The sequence below is a fragment of the Ahaetulla prasina genome, chromosome 2 (assembly GCF_028640845.1).
Source record: "Ahaetulla prasina isolate Xishuangbanna chromosome 2, ASM2864084v1, whole genome shotgun sequence".
Classification (NCBI taxonomy): Eukaryota; Metazoa; Chordata; class Lepidosauria; order Squamata; family Colubridae; genus Ahaetulla; species Ahaetulla prasina.
Window position 1 is genome coordinate 70,807,915 of NC_080540.1, and position 16,469 is coordinate 70,824,383.

A 16,469-nucleotide genomic window follows, 5' to 3' on the forward strand; every position below is an offset into this window, starting at 1 on the left:
AAATACTTGTCTTACGATTTCCCAGTAACAAAACTAGCCGGGGGGTTGGGGGGAACATGACAGAAATTCAGATATAACACTCATCTTCTGCTATATCATTTTTTTTCTAGAAAGCAGTCATGGTTATGACTACTTTGATAAAGTAGAAGTTTATCAAAGCACTCACAGTTGCTTCAAACTGCGAGATGGGCAGCAGATAAATTTTATAATAATAATAATTTTATAATAATCAAAATATTAAAGTTAACTTTTGACTAAAGAACTTGTTTATCTCTTTTTGGTCAACTATCTATATCTAAACTATTAAATTAATATAGAATGTATTACTATACCAAACATTAATATTCCCTATAAAATGAATGTAAATCTTATTCACAGACAGCGGTAAAATATCTATCATTAGAAGCAGTCTCGTTCCCACTTAAATGTAAATTAGTGTCTAGCTTATTTGTATGTTGCAATTTTTTTTATTTATCTGCTATTCGGTCTTAAACTATATACATAATAACTCTATAATCTTATTCATATTCATGAAAAGGTACATCAACAAATTTCAATGTCTCCTCATTTTAACTACATATTTTCTTTTCATAATCTGGTTCCTCAAGTTATTCTGGAACTGGACATAAAAAACTATCAACAACAACTTTAGAAATGGTTGTCAAATCCTATTTTAAAAGTCAGCCAATTTCCTGATAGGCTTATTCAAAAATGTGCAAACTGTTTAAATCCAGTATGGGGAAGGGCCAAGAAACTATTATTGAATTATTTATCTTTTGATGATTTTGTAATATATCTTCTACTTATTGTTTAGATTGAATTTAGATTTGGATGAATCTAAATTTGTCATGAGAATTATTACATGTATGCCTTGCAAATCTAATTGCTGTTATGTTGCATGTACAACATAACACCACCAAATGTACTAAAATGAAGACATTCAGAAAAATCTGAATTCATGTAAGACCAGCATGTCAAGGTTTAAAACTAAAATTTACATGGGAATACACTTGATTAAACATGCAATCTTTATGTTGCAAATATTATTAGTTATTATATATGTCTCAAATTCTTTTAAAGCAAATTTCTACAACTGTACAAACTGTAGCCGTGTAACTTAATTTTGTAAGAATTCAGATTCATTGACTTTTTTTAATTTAAAACTTTCTATACTATATGAATAGTCTAGTCCAACAAACATTAAATATGAGTAGTGCAATATTTAGATCACAGTGAAGGTGAATATTCTGTAAAGGGTATATTTGAATTTACCTGAGTTTTTTCTTGAATAAGCACTTCCTCCAAGGGGGACACTGGATATGGCTTCAAGGCAGCTTTTATTGTGGCAAAAATAAAATCTGTATGTTCCTTAATAACAGTATCAAGATAATCACCTTCTGGAAATGCCTGATAATATACTGTAATCTCATCTGTAGGAACCAGATTGCGCTGAAATAAAATGAGCAACATTAGTGAGTATCAATTATTACCTTATGGCCAATTTTTGTAATAAATTCTCTGTCAGTATTAACAGAAGAAATTAATGTATTAAAAGTTCCAAAAAGCAACAAAACTGTGCCTATTGGTGTAATTTACAAAGAAAAGTATCTAAATGCCTAAACTGTCACAAATTTTCTTTCTAATCCCCCATGCATATAACTCACTCGTCCTTTGCTAGGTAAAATGAAAATAAATGTTTTGCCATGTATCATTGGCCTTCATGGGAAAAAGCATTTCATGAATTTATGGTTAGTACACAAAGTTCAGATTCAAGTACTAACAAAATTAATGAAAGTTATTTGGGAGTGCTATACTTACTTTGTGTGTAGAGGTTACTTTTATTTATAGAGCTGTCATCTTAAAACAATGAGAGAAGTCACCTTCATGCACAATTACCTGTGTCATGTTCAATTTTTCTCCTCTGTTCTATTCTCTCCTTTTATTGCCATCTGTTCTCCATGATGCACTCCAACCCCATCAAGCACAAAGATATTTCCCTTAAACACATTATTTTGATATTTAAAGTATTGACTTCTCTCCTTCCACAGATTTCTGTTGTTATAATGGGCACAATGATTTGATTTCTTTCAGGATTACAGCTGGTTTAACAATAGTTATATATGTTTTTACAAGGAAATAAGCAAAATGCATGGTCATTATCACGTAAGATAAGCAATAAGCAGGCTTGTGAAGTTTAAGGAAATATTTTCTTGCTTAATGCTCCTTTTACTTCCCAATTAATTTCATGGTGGCTGGCTTGACCATAAGCAATATTAATCAGCACAGCAGGCTATCTGGCCCAAATTATTTTAGGTAATATTCTTTAAATAAACAAAAAGTCTAAAGTTCAGTTGACTCTTGAAAAAAAAAGCACCTTTGGGCCAAGACTTTAAGGCTTTACTAAAGGCCAAAGGGGCCAAATTTGCTCTAGAGGAGGACTAATGTCCCAAGAGACAAGAGGAAGAAAACAATAAAAACATTGCTTTTTTTCAGAATACTCAGGCTTTGGGTATTTTTGCGAATTACCAAGTTTTCATATCAGTAGAACATCCAAAGCATGAAAACTAACAGTGCCATTTATTGTATACTGATTGGCCGTCACTAACAATATTGTCTAAATTTGAGGAACCTTGTCAAGAGGAAGATTCAGGCAAACTGGATCAATTCAGAAAAGACCAATTAGGAACTAGATCATCTAAAGAAACACTGAAGTGGGAATGTTAACCTGAGGAAAAATAAGGAGAATTTGATAGCATTTTTGAAGGACTTGAAACAAAACCAGATGGGCATGATCTAGACCTGTTCTCCATGATCTCAGAATGCTGAATAAAGGATAAGGAATTTAAGATATGAGAAGGCAGAATCCGTTTGAATGTTAGAAAAGCTTCCTAGAAGTAAGAGAAGTGTAACAATGGAACCAGTTAGCCAGAGAAGAGGGTGGTGGGAACACTGGATGAGTTTTAGCAGAGACTAGACAGAGATGTTGTAATAAGGATCTCTGCACAAAGCAGAAAGTGGGGTTCCATAACCTAAGTGTCCCTTCTAAGATATATATTTGGAGATTAGGGTTAGTTTGAATATTGTTTTACTAACAATGAAAAGAATCAAGAAATATGACCCCAGATACATTTTTAGGAGAAATTTCTTTATTTGTTATCGTCCCCAGATTTACTTACCTTCTTTCGAAGTTTTTGAATGCGATTTATTACTTCCCGTGCAACACCTTCATCAACCATAGACTGATCAGGAGTAACATCTAGGAGGACTAAAACCTGATGATAAAAACAGCAAAAAAAAATGAACAAACCTTAACAATTACATCATTAAAAGAATTGAATTTTAATAAATTCAAGCTAATTATAAACCATAGTTACTTGTTCATTATTTATTCTCCACTGCTTTTTAAAAGGCCTACTCCAGCAAAATCTTCTCCTTTCACTTTTGGAAAATGCCTAGGTGGATGCAGTTCCAAGGGAAAAGGGCTAGTTTTGCGTACACCTAATTAGACTCATATTCAGTATCTTGTGGTATCTTTGAAATGTTTCTAAAATTTCAAAGATTCCCTTCTCTTTTGGGTTAAAATATAGCTATATATCAAGTTTGGCCTAGTTAAAAGGATCATATTATGCCAGTGTTTCATTGATTATAGCAGTTTCCACTGTGTTCCCGAAAATGATGGTAGTGTCAAGAACAGAGTATCTAAAACATTTTCTACTTATATCTTGGAGTGGCCAACATGTAATCAAAGGCAAAGCCTTAAAAATGTGCCCCTCCGTCCCTGACCCAAATGCATACTTCTATAATGTACTCTTCCAAAATCATTTTCTGATGCCTTTGCCAAATGAAGTTAGGTAGATTATTTAAGGCAGAGAATTCATTTGTAAGATTATATTCACCAAATGCCCATCAAGGAAGCCCATTTGATATCTTATTTTATTTATTTATTTTATTTATTTATTTTGTCACAACAATATATGTAGGTATCATACAAAAAGATTATATAGTATATAAACACATATATGAGTAAATATAAGGATTGCTTGGATTACTTGGATTACTGTAATGCTCTCTACATGGGGCTCCCCTTGAAGTGCGCTTGGAGGCTGCAGTTAGTCCAGAATGCAGCTGCGCGGGTGATAGAGGGAGCTACGCGTAGCTCCCATGTAACACCGCTCCTGCGCAGACTGCACTGGCTGCCTGTGGCCTTCCGAGTGCACTTTAAGGTGTTGGTTACGACCTTTAAAGCGCTCCATGGCTTAGGACCTGGGTACTTACGGGACCGCCTGCTGTTACCACACGCCTCCCACCGACCCGTACGCTCCCATAGAGAGGGACTTCTCAGGGTGCCGTCCGCCAAACAATGCCGGCGGGCGGCCCCCAGGGGAAGGGCCTTCTCTGTGGGGGCTCCCACACTCTGGAACAAGCTTCCCCCGGGTTTACGCCAAATACCTGATCTTCGGACATTCCGTCGCGAACTGAAGACACATCTCTTTATCCGCGCGGGGCTGGCTTAAATTGGAATTTTAATGTTAAATTTATTAATTTTTAAACGGGGTTTTTAGTGCATGGTAAATTTTAATCCTCAGGCTAATTTAAATAAGTTTTTAAATTGTATTTTAACCTGTATATTGTATTGCTGGTTTTATCTTGCCTGTACACCGCCTGAGTCCTTCGGGAGAAGGGCGGTATAAAAATCAAATAAATAAATAAATAAATAAATAAAATAAGGAGGTATAAGCATATATATAGGAAGAAGAAAAGAAAAAACAATAGGACAGGAACGGTAGGCATGTTTGTGCGCTTATGCACGCCCCTTATGATCCTCTTAGGAATGGGGTGAGGTCAATAGTAGAAAGTTTTTGGATAAAACTTTTAGGATTATGGGAAGAGACCACAGAGTCAGGTAAAGTATTCCAAGCACTGATGATTCTGTTACAGAAGTCATATTTTCTGCAATCTAGATTAAAGCGGTTGACATTAAGTTTAAGTCTATTAGTTAATAGATTTAATAGATTGACCTCTCTTTGAGGTCAAGCTATATTTTCTTTTTTCCAGATGCTTCATATTTCACTTTTAAAAGTTGGAATGGTGATGACTTGTGTTTTTTTTAATCAAATAAAAGTGCTTATTTTACTTAAAATAAAATTTTAAAAAATAACCATTTGTGCTTTTAATTTCATTATTTTGACCTTATTATATCACTATAGTAGCATCTGTTTTATCTGATGGAGCAGTACAGATCACATTTGCCACAGGGGCATCTCTTTTTACTACATGGGCTGCAATAGTATAAGACTAATAAAACTGCAGAGATTGCAGGCCTCATGGTTACGGACCAGGACACTTACTGTATCTGTACAGACTACAGAAAGGAATTTCACACCCTCCCGCATCATATTGTTAATGTTTTTCTTATTTTAGTCATTACTCTTCCTCTTCACCTTATGAGCCTCCATTTTATGTTCCTGCAATTGCTATTAAAATAACACTATTATCATTTAACCATGTGCTGTCACTGGGAGGGGGTCTCCCCCCCCCATCTTTTGTCCACTGTGTTTTTATTGTTTGTAAGCCGCCTAGAGTCTTATATAGCAGCCTGCTCGTCTGTGAGTGAGTAGGCAGCTATATAAATTTTATACATTTTCTAAAAAATAAATAAAATTAAGAACCCATACTATGTGGTAGGAAAGTTGCCTGCTTCCCTATTTTAAGTGCTACATTAACTTTAAAAAGTGCAAAACTTTTTCTTGCTGTTATCTTAAGTCAAGTATTCAAGAATGAGTTTTACACTGTAATGTAAGAGACAATAATTTGCAAGAAGTAGACTTAACAAAATGACTTTAACAAAACCCACTTTTTGTATTCAATACCTGAGAATCAGAATGTGCTTCAAACTGGCCATATCCGCCTACAGTCTGGTCAAAGGTGTACATCAGACGGAGATCTTCCTCATGCAATTCATGCCCTTCCACAACAATTGTGCCTAATTCATTTAAATAAGAGAATTCTGTATGGTATGTTAAAACATGATCATTCAATTTCAAAATAATCTTTAATTATTCTCCCTTTTATTTGAAAGATAAACATACGTATCAATATGATTTTATACTTATCCTCTATTAAATTTTTCATTTTTTTTCATCCAAATACTTTGGTTTATTTAGCATTAGACAAGTATCATTCAGGAAATAGGTAGTCTTTGACAAATGATGATGCTAATGGAGGCTGCACGTTACGGTCTATGTCAGGACAGTTGTAAAATGGGTCAATCAAGTGCTGGCCAATTTGGCTTTTTTTGCAGTGATTATTACGCAAAAGAGACAGTCGTAAAATCACAGCAGTCATAAAGTGAACATGGTGGTTGTAAAGTGAACACTGCAGTCATAAAGCAAAGCAGTGGCTCACTATGGGTGTAATTCTGCCAAAAACCACAAGTCAAAGTTTTGGCACAGTTTACAATGTGGTCATGTGACTGCAGGATATTGCAAATGCTGTAAATGAGGCCGTGTTGCAGAGCGTCTGAAGTTCAGTCATATGACCACAGAGGAAGTTGGACTGTTAGAACTTCAGATTCAGGTTCTATCAAGGACTGCCTGTACTGGAAAATTAATAACATTAATGCTAAAATCCAGAACATGAGGTTTATGCTTATTGTAAGAATGGTTGCAGGAATTAGGTATGTTTAGTTTAATGAAAAAACAACAACTGGTTTGCAATCCAAGCATATCAGAGTTTTAGAACAATGCTGAATGGTTACCAACCTGTCTTCTGAAATTCTTCCAACAGCTCACTTGGCAATTCTTTAATAGCAGCCATTACAGATTTAAAGGCACCTTTAAGTCGCTTCCCAAGCACCATATGATCAGGTTCTGCTCTCAAACGGATTCCGTATTTATCCTTATCAGTTGATAAAGTCACTTTGCGGACATTAAGTTCCTTCATATTTAATAACATAGACATACCCCCCAAGGATATAAAAAGAACAAAGAAAAATATGTTATTATGATTTTCAAATTGTAACAAATGTTGTATAGACAAGAATATCAAGTAACTGTCTGGGCATAATTCTAATCCTGTGTGATTATATTTAAGAAAAGAAAGGGAGTCTCCACCTATTCTATACAAGAAAAACTTTTACCAAAATATTAATCAAACATTCTGATGTATACCTACTTCCAGTTTAATTCTGGAATTAAACTTTGCTTGTACTAGACATCTCTCTGTTAGACTAGGTCTCCCTTTTTCAGGTTGTACAGTCTTTAGTCACTTTGGAAAGGCAATGATTATGTAGAAAGTAATTAGTTCCTTTAATAACTACCGTATATACTCGAATATAAGCCGATCCGAGTATAAGCCGAGGTCCCCAATTTTACCCCAAAAACTGGGGTAAACTGGGGACTCGAGTATAAGCCGAGGGTGGGAAATGAGGCACCTACCGGTTGGGGAAACCCTCCCTCCCTCAGCTGAGAAGGCTGGCGGCTCCCCCGCCCCGCCCTCTCACTGCACCGGCAGGGCTTCCGTCCGGTAAAATGTGAAAAAAAGGGGAAATAAGACTCGAGTATAAGCCGTATATACTCGAGTATAAGCCGAGGGGCTTTAAAAAAAACAAAACTCGAGTATAAGCCGTATAGACCCGAGTATAAGCCGAGGGGACGTTTTTCAGCACAAAAAATGTGCTGAAAAACTCGGCTTATACTCGAGTATATACGGTAAGTCTTCTGCAACTAAACTGTAATCAAATATATATGTTTATATACAGTACAATATTATGAGATAATTTAATTCAGCCTAGTGAAACGGATTTGATAACACTATTTACTACAAATGGAGCTGTTTGTGAAATATACTGCATTTCCTATTTTACATCCCAAAGTTGTTCTAGTATACTTATGCTAAAATAGTGCAGCTGCTTTTGCCACATGACTTTTTTTGCCACCGTTGTTAAGTGAATCACTGCAATTGTTAAACTATTAACACAGTTATTAAGTGAATCTGGCTTGCCCGCTGACTTTGCTCAGAAGGTCACAAAAGGTGATTACATGACCCCGGACACTGCAACCATCATAAATATGAACCAGCTACCAAGCATCCTAATGTAAATCACATGACCATGGGGAAGCTGGGTCATTAGTGTGAAAAATGGTCACTTTTTTCAATGCTGTTGTAACTTCGAACGTTCGCTAAGCGAACTTTTGTTAAGTTGAGGACTAACTATATATAGTATATATAACAGCTGCGATCACACATTGCTCCCAGAAGCACGAAGCTGAAGCCTGAAGATGACGAATGAGACTTCGTCAAAACGTCGCCAAGACACTTCCAATTTTACGCGGGAGAAAACTCGAATAACCAAAGACATATATATATATATATATATATATATATATATATATATATATATATATATATATATATGTCTTTGGTTATTGGAAGTGTCTTGGCATCAATTTCGTGAGAAAACCCGAATAACCAAAGACCCACATACAAACACCCATTTAAAAACCTCAGAAAACAAATATATATATTTGTTATATATATATATATATATATATATATATATATATATATATATATATATATATATATATATATATATATATATATATATATATATATATATATATATATATATGTCTTTGGTTATTCGGGTTTTCTCCGTGTAAAATTGGAAGTGTCTTGGCGACGTTTGACGAAGTCTCATTCATCATCTTCAGGCTTCAACCGTGCTTCTGGGAGCAATGTGTGATCGCAGCTGTTTCTTCCTTTTAACTGCTAGTGGGGTTTGAACTGATTGGGTGGGAGCTTGGCTGTGCTCTGATTGGATGGGGTTTTCTGTGCTCTGATTGGCTGGGGTGTGTCCTGTGTTGGTGGGGGCTTGGTTGTGCTCAGTCTAATCTGTGCTGCAGGGGATTTGAGCTGGTGAGCTGCACTGCTGCTGTTTGGCTTCGTGTTCGTGGTGGTGCTACATCTTCGTAGTGGGTGTCAGTCTGCTGCATGTATGGATTGGAGGGTTTGAAGTGGCTAATGTTGCAGCTGCGGTCTGGCTTCTGGTCCTTGGTCGTGCTTCCTGATCAGTGTGGGTTTGGGTGTGCTTTCTGGGTGGATGTGTGGTGGTGACATCCTGTGTGGACCTCGTGAGTGTGGGTCTGGTGTCATTCCTCGTGTTAGGGACACGTTTGTCAATAAGGGCAGGTTTCAAATGGCTGGTAGGCGGAGGTATCATCTCGTTTGTTCATGCTGTGTGGGCGTTTTTCTATCTCGATGGCTTCTCTGATTATTCTGTTGTTAAAGTGTTCAGTTTTGGCGATAGTTCTGGTCTTTTTAAAGTCAATATCGTGTCCTGTGACTTTAAAGTGTTGGACCAGGGAAGAAGTTAGTTCCTCTTTTTGAATGAGTTCTTGTGTTCTTCAATCGTGCACTTATTCTTCTGTTGGTTTGTCCAATGTATGTGGTGGGGCAGGCGGTGCATGGGATTTCATATACTCCTTGATTTTCTAACTCAATTTTGTCTTTGGGGTTTCTTAGGATGGTGGATATTTTTGGTTTGTGCAGAATGCTGTCTTGATGTTATGTTTGTGGAGGATCTTGCTGATTCTGTCTGTGGTGCCTTTTATATATGGGAGGAGGGCTGTGCCATTTTCTTGCTCTCTGTCTTGGGTTTTAGTGGGGGGTTCTTTTTGGATTAGTTTGGTAATCTTATTTCTCTGGAATCCATTGGATGTTAGTACGTTTGTGAGAGTGTGTAGTTCGGTTTCTAGGTGTTGTTCGTCAGCTAAGCATTTTGTTCTAGAGATGAGTGTCTTGGCTCTGAGTTGATCTGTGCTGGGTGGTGGTGTGAGAGTGCATGCAGATAGCGGTTTGTGTGTGTTTTCTTCTGGTAGATGGTGTGTCCTAGGGAGCCATTGGGTTTCTTGTAGACTAAGACATCTAGGAAGGGAAGTTGGTTGTTAACTTCTGTTTCCATGGTGAACTGTATTTTGGGGTGTAGGCTATTGAGGTGTGTGAGGAAGTTTTCAAGTTTTCTTTCCGTGTGGCCAGATTATGAAGGTGTCGTCTACGTATCTGACCCAGAGTTTGGGTTTGTGATCAGATTGTTCTAGTCCTTGGGTGTCAAAGTGATCCATGTAGAGGTTGGGAATGACAGGTGAGAGGGTGATCCCATGGGTGCGCCTTCTATTTGTTTGTATTTTTGTCCGTTATAGATGAAGTATGTGTTGGATAGGCAGTGGTTGGTCAGATCTAGTATGTGCTTGGGGGTTATATTTGTTTTGGATAGCTGTCAAGGCTTCTTTGATTGGCACTTGGGTGAAGAGGATATGACATCAAAGCTCACGAGTAGGTCGCTGGGCTGTAAGTTTTGTTTCTTTATGATCTCTATGAACTGGAATGAGTTTTTTACGTGTGAGGTGATGGATTCTGCATAGGGTTGTAGTTGTTTGGCGAGAAATTTGGCTAGGTTTTGTAGAGGTGAGCCTATGGAGCTGACTATGGGTCTGAGTGGGGTTCCTTCTTTGTGTATCTTGGGAGGCCGTGAGCTTAGGGCATCTGGATGATTTCTCTCTGGGAATGATTCTTTGTTGGATTTCTTCGCTGATGGGGGAGGCTTTTATTTTGGATTTAGTGGTTTTTTTCTAGGTAGGTGGTGGGGCCTGTTTTTAGGGGCTTGTATGCAGGGTCTTGGAGTAGGTTGGTTAATTTGGTTTGGTATTCAGATGTGTTCATAACCACGGTGGCGTTGCCCTTGTCTGCTGGTAGGATTATTATGCTGGTGTCTTTTTTCAGGTTAAGTAGTGCTGTCTGTTCCTCTTTGGGTAAGTTGCTTTTGGGTGGCTTGCTGCTGCAGAGGATGTTGGTGATTTGAGTCTGATTTTGTTAGCGTCATCGGGGTTGATTTTGGTCAGGCTGGTTTCAACTCCGCATATTGTTCTAGAGATGAGTGTCTTGGCTACGGAGTTGATCTGTGCTGGGTGGTGGTGTGAGAGTGCATGCAGATAGCGGTTTGTGTGTGTTTTCTTCTGGTAGATGGTGTGTCCTAGGGAGCCATTGGGTTTCTTGTAGACTAAGACATCTAGGAAGGTAAGTTGGTTGTTAACTTCTGTTTCCATGGTGAACTGTATTTTGGGGTGTAGGCTATTGAGGTGTGTGAGGAAGTTTTCAAGTTTTCTTTCCCGTGTGGCCAGATTATGAAGGTGTCGTCTACGTATCTGAGCCAGAGTTTGGGTTTGTGATCAGATTTTTCTAGTGCTTGGGTTTCAAAGTGTTCCATGTATAGGTTGGCAGTACCAGGTGAGAGGGGTGACTCCATGGGTGCGCCTTCTATTTGTATGTATTTTTCCCCGTTATTGAGGAAGTATGTGTTGGATAGGCAGCGGTTGCTCATATCTAGTATGTGCTTGGGCGGGTTATATTTGTTTTGGATAGCTGTCAAGGCTTCTTTGATTGGCACTTGGGTGAAGAGGATATGACATCAAAGCTCACGAGTAGGTCGCTGGGCTGTAAGTTTTGTTTCTTTATGATCTCTATGAACTGGAATGAGTTTTTACGTGTGGCGATGGATTCTGCATAGGGCTGTAGTTGTTTGGCGAGAAATTTGGCTAGGTTTTGTAGAGGTGAGCCTATGGAGCTGACTATGGGTCTGAGTGGGGTTCCTTCTTTGTGTATCTTGGGAGGCCGTGAGCTTAGGGCATCTGGATGATTTCTCTCTGGGAATGATTCTTTGTTGGATTTCTTCGCTGATGGGGAGGCTTTTATTTTGGATCTAGTGGTTTTCTAGGTAGGTGGTGGGGTCTGTTTTAGGGGCTTGTATGCAGGGTCTTGGAGTAGGTTGGTTAATTTGGTTTGGTAGTCAGATGTGTTCATAACCACCGTGGCGTTGCCCTTGTCTGCTGGTAGGATTATTATGCTGGTATCTTTTTCAGGTTAAGTAGTGCTGTCTGTTCCTCTTTGGGTAAGTTGCTTTTGGGTGGCTTGCTGCTGCAGAGGATGTTGGTGATTTGAGTCTGATTTTGTTAGCGTCATCGGGGTTGATTTTGGTCAGGCTGGTTTCAACTCCATATAATGGTCTCAGTGGGGATGTATTTGGGAGTGACTGCAAAGTTGAATCCTTTGGAAAGGACATCGGTTTCAGCTTTGGTGAGGATCCTATCTGAGATGTTATGCACTGTTTGTTTCATGTGTTGCTGTGAGGGTGGAGGGTTTGTTTCTGGCGTTCTTGTAGTCTTGAGTTTGTTGGTGTGTGTGTCTGTCTTGAGGGTGGTCTGTGTTTGACTCTCAGGCGGCAAGTTGTTTGGATTTGTCCCAAAGTGCGGGTGCATCTTGTTGCTGAGTTTGAGGTGAAGTGTGAGGAGATCTTTGTTGATTTGATCTAGGAGGAATCTTTTGTGTGAAGTTCATTTCTGATTAAGGCCAATTCTGTTCTTTTTAGGATCGTTTGGTGGCTGCAGAGTTGGAGTGGAATTTCAATTGGAAGCATTTGGGGATTAAATTTTGATCTCGGCAGTTTCGTAGGAATGCGAGGTCACATAAAATGGAAGCTCTTTGGACTTCTAGTTTTTCATAGGTCCTGGTCAGATGGTGGATTTCCTCCCCGTAGAGGTGCAATATTTGTTTTCTGAGGTTTTCACGGGTGTTTGTATGTAGGTCTTTGGTTGTTCGGGTTTTCTCCCGTGTAAAATTGGAAGTGTCTTGGCGACGTTTCGTGAAGTCTCATTCGTCATCTTCAGGCTTCAACCGTGCTTCTGGGAGCAATGTGTGATCAGCTGTTTCTTCCTTTTAACTGCTAGTGGGGTTTGAACTGATTGGGTGGGAGCTTGGCTGTGCTCTGATTGGATGGGGTTTTCTGTGCTCTGATTGGCTGGGGTGTGTCCTGTGTTGGTGGGGGCTTGGTTGTGCTCAGTCTAATCTGTGCTGCAGGGGATTTGAGCTGGTGAGCTGCACTGCTGCTGTTTGGCTTCGTGTTCGTGGTCGTGCTACATCTTCGTAGTGGGTGTCAGTCTGCTGCATGTATGGATTGGAGGGGTTTGAAGTGGCTAATGTTGCAGCTGCGGTCTGGCTTCTGGTCCTTGGTCGTGCTTCCTGATCAGTGTGGGTTTGGGTGTGCTTTCTGGGTGGATGTGTGGTGGTGACATCCTGTGTGGACCTCGTGAGTGTGGGTCTGGTGTCATTCCTCGTGTTAGGGACACGTTTGTCAATAAGGGCAGGTTTCCAAATGGCTGGTAGGCGGGAGGTATCATCTCGTTTGTTCATGCTGTGTGGGCGTTTTTCTATCTCGATGGCTTCTCTGATTATTCTGTTGTTAAAGTGTTCAGTTTTGGCGATAGTTCTGGTCTTTTTAAAGTCAATATCGTGTCCTGTGACTTTAAAGTGTTGGACCAGGGAAGAAGTTGGTTCCTCTTTTTTTGAGTTAGAAAATCAAGGAGTATATGAAATCCCATGCACCGCCTGCCCCACCACATACATCGGACAAACCAACAGAAGAATAAGTGCACGCATTGAAGAACACAAGAACTCATTCAAAAAAGAGGAACCAACTTCTTCCCTGGTCCAACACTTTAAAGTCACAGGACACGATATTGACTTTAAAAAGACCAGAACTATCGCCAAAACTGAACACTTTAACAACAGAATAATCAGAGAAGCCATCGAGATAGAAAAACGCCCACACAGCATGAACAATCGAGATGATCCCTCCCGCCAACCAGCCATTTGGAAACCTGCCCTTATTGACAAACGTGTCCCTAACACGAGGAATGACACCAGACCCACACTCACGAGGTCCACACAGGATGTCACCACCCCACATCCACCCAGAAAGCACACCCAAACCCACACTGATCAGGAAGCACGACCAAGGACCAGAAGCCAGACCGCAGCTGCAACATTAGCCACTTCAAACCCCTCCAATCCATACATGCAGCAGACTGACACCCACTACGAAGATGTAGCGACCACGAACACGAAGCCAAACAGCAGCAGTGCAGCTCACCAGCTCAAATCCCCTGCAGCACAGATTAGACTGAGCACAACCAAGCCCCCACCAACACAGGACACACCCCAGCCAATCAGAGCACAGAAAACCCCCATCCAATCAGAGCACAGCCAAGCTCCCACCCAATCAGTTCAAACCCCACTAGCAGTTAAAGGAAGAAACAGCTGCGATCACACATTGCTCCCAGAAGCACGGCTGAAGCCTGAAGATGACGAATGAGACTTCATCGAAACGTCGCCAAGACACTTCCAATTTTACGGAGAAAACCCGAATAACCAAAGACCTACATACAAACACCGCGAAAACCTCAGAAAACAAATATTGCACCTCTACGGGAGGAAATCCACCATCTGACCAGGACCTATGAAAACTAGAAGTCCAAAGAGCTTCCATTTTATGTGACCTTGCATTCCTCTGAAACTGCCGAGATCAAAATTTAATCCCCAAATGCTTCCAATTGAAATTCCACTCCAACTCTGCAGCCACCAAACGCATCCTAAAAAGAACAGAATTGGCCTTAATCAGAAATGAACTTCACACAAAAAGATTCCTCCTAGATCAAATCAACAAAGATCTCCTCACACTTCACCTCAAACTCAGCAACAAGATGCACCCGCACTTTGGGACAAATCCAAAACAACTTGCCGTCTGGAGGCGAAACACAGACCACCCTCAAGACACACACACCAACAAACTCCGAAGACTACAAGAACGCCAGAAACAAACCCCTCCACCCTCACAGCAACACATGAAACAAACAGTGCATAACATCTCAGATAGGATCCTCACCAAAGCTGAAACCGATGTCCTTTCCAAAGGATTCAACTTTGCAGTCACTCCCAAATACATCCCCACTGAGACCATTATATGCGGAGTTGAAACCAGCCTGACCAAAATCAACCCCGATGACGCTAACAAAATCAGACTCGAAATCACCAACATCCTCTGCAGCAGCAAGCCACCCAAAAGCAACTTACCCAAAGAGGAACAGACAGCACTACTTAACCTGAAAAAAGATACCAGCATAATAATCCTACCAGCAGACAAGGGCAACGCCACGGTGGTTATGAACACATCTGACTACCAAACCAAATTAACCAACCTACTCCAAGACCCTGCATACAAGCCCCTAAAACAGACCCCACCACCTACCTAGAAAACCACTAGATCCAAAATAAAAGCCTCCCCATCAGCGAAGAAATCCAACAAAGAATCATTCCCAGAGAGAAATCATCCAGATGCCCTAAGCTCTGGCCTCCCAAGATACACAAAGAAGGAACCCCCACTCAGACCCATAGTCAGCTCCATAGGCTCACCTCTACAAAACCTAGCCAAATTTCTCGCCAAACAACTACAGCCCTATGCAGAATCCATCGCCTCACACGTAAAAACTCATTCCAGTTCATAGAGATCATAAAGAAACAAAACTTACAGCCCAGCGACCTACTCGTGAGCTTTGATGTCATATCCTCTTCACCCAAGTGCCAATCAAAGAAGCCTTGACAGCTATCCAAAACAAATATAACCCCCAAGCACATACTAGATCTGACCAACCACTGCCTATCCAACACATACTTCATCTATAACGGACAAAAATACAAACAAATAGAAGGCGCACCCATGGGATCACCCTCTCACCTGTCATTGCCAACCTCTACATGGAACACTTTGAAACCCAAGCACTAGAAAATCTGATCACAAACCCAAACTCTGGCTCAGATACGTAGACGACACCTTCATAATCTGGCCACACGGGAAAGAAAAACTTGAAAACTTCCTCACACACCTCAATAGCCTACACCCCAAAATACAGTTCACCATGGAAACAGAAGTTAACAACCAACTTCCTTCCTAGATGTCTTAGTCTACAAGAAACCCAATGGCTCCCTAGGACACACCATCTACCAGAAGAAAACACACACAAACCGCTATCTGCATGCACTCTCACACCACCACCCAGCACAGATCAACTCCGTAGCCAAGACACTCATCTCTAGAACAAAATGCTTAGCTGACGAACAACACCTAAAACCGAACTACACACTCTCACAAACGTACTAACATCCAATGGATTCCAGAGAAATAAGATTACCAAACTAATCCAAAAGAACCCCCACTAAAACCCAAGACAGAGAGCAAGAAAATGGCACAGCCCTCCTCCCATATATAAAAGGCACCACAGACAGAATCAGCAAGATCCTCCACAAACATAACATCAAGACAGCATTCTGCACAAACCAAAAATATCCACCATCCTAAGAAACCCCAAAGACAAAATTGAGTTAGAAAATCAAGGAGTATATGAAATCCCATGCACCGCCTGCCCCACCACATACATTGGACAAACCAACAGAAGAATAAGTGCACGCATTGAAGAACACAAGAACTCATTCAAAAGAGGAACCAACTTCTTCCCTGGTCCAACACTTTAAAGTCACAGGACACGATATTGACTTTAAAAGACCAGAACTATCGCCAAAAC

General features: G+C 40.0%; 1 protein-coding gene across 1 annotated transcript in view; it reads right to left on the bottom strand.

Moving 5' to 3' along the window:
- Nucleotides 1-16,469, bottom strand: part of IARS1 (isoleucyl-tRNA synthetase 1) — an 86,332-nt gene that overhangs the window by 14,232 nt on the left and 55,631 nt on the right. The window contains exons 26-29 of the mRNA XM_058166436.1: nucleotides 6,762-6,936; nucleotides 5,871-5,983; nucleotides 3,177-3,272; nucleotides 1,273-1,449 (exon numbers count right to left, since the gene is read on the bottom strand). Of these exons, the coding sequence (XP_058022419.1) occupies nucleotides 1,273-1,449; nucleotides 3,177-3,272; nucleotides 5,871-5,983; nucleotides 6,762-6,936 (561 nt within the window). The remainder of the gene's footprint in view (nucleotides 1-1,272; nucleotides 1,450-3,176; nucleotides 3,273-5,870; nucleotides 5,984-6,761; nucleotides 6,937-16,469) is intronic.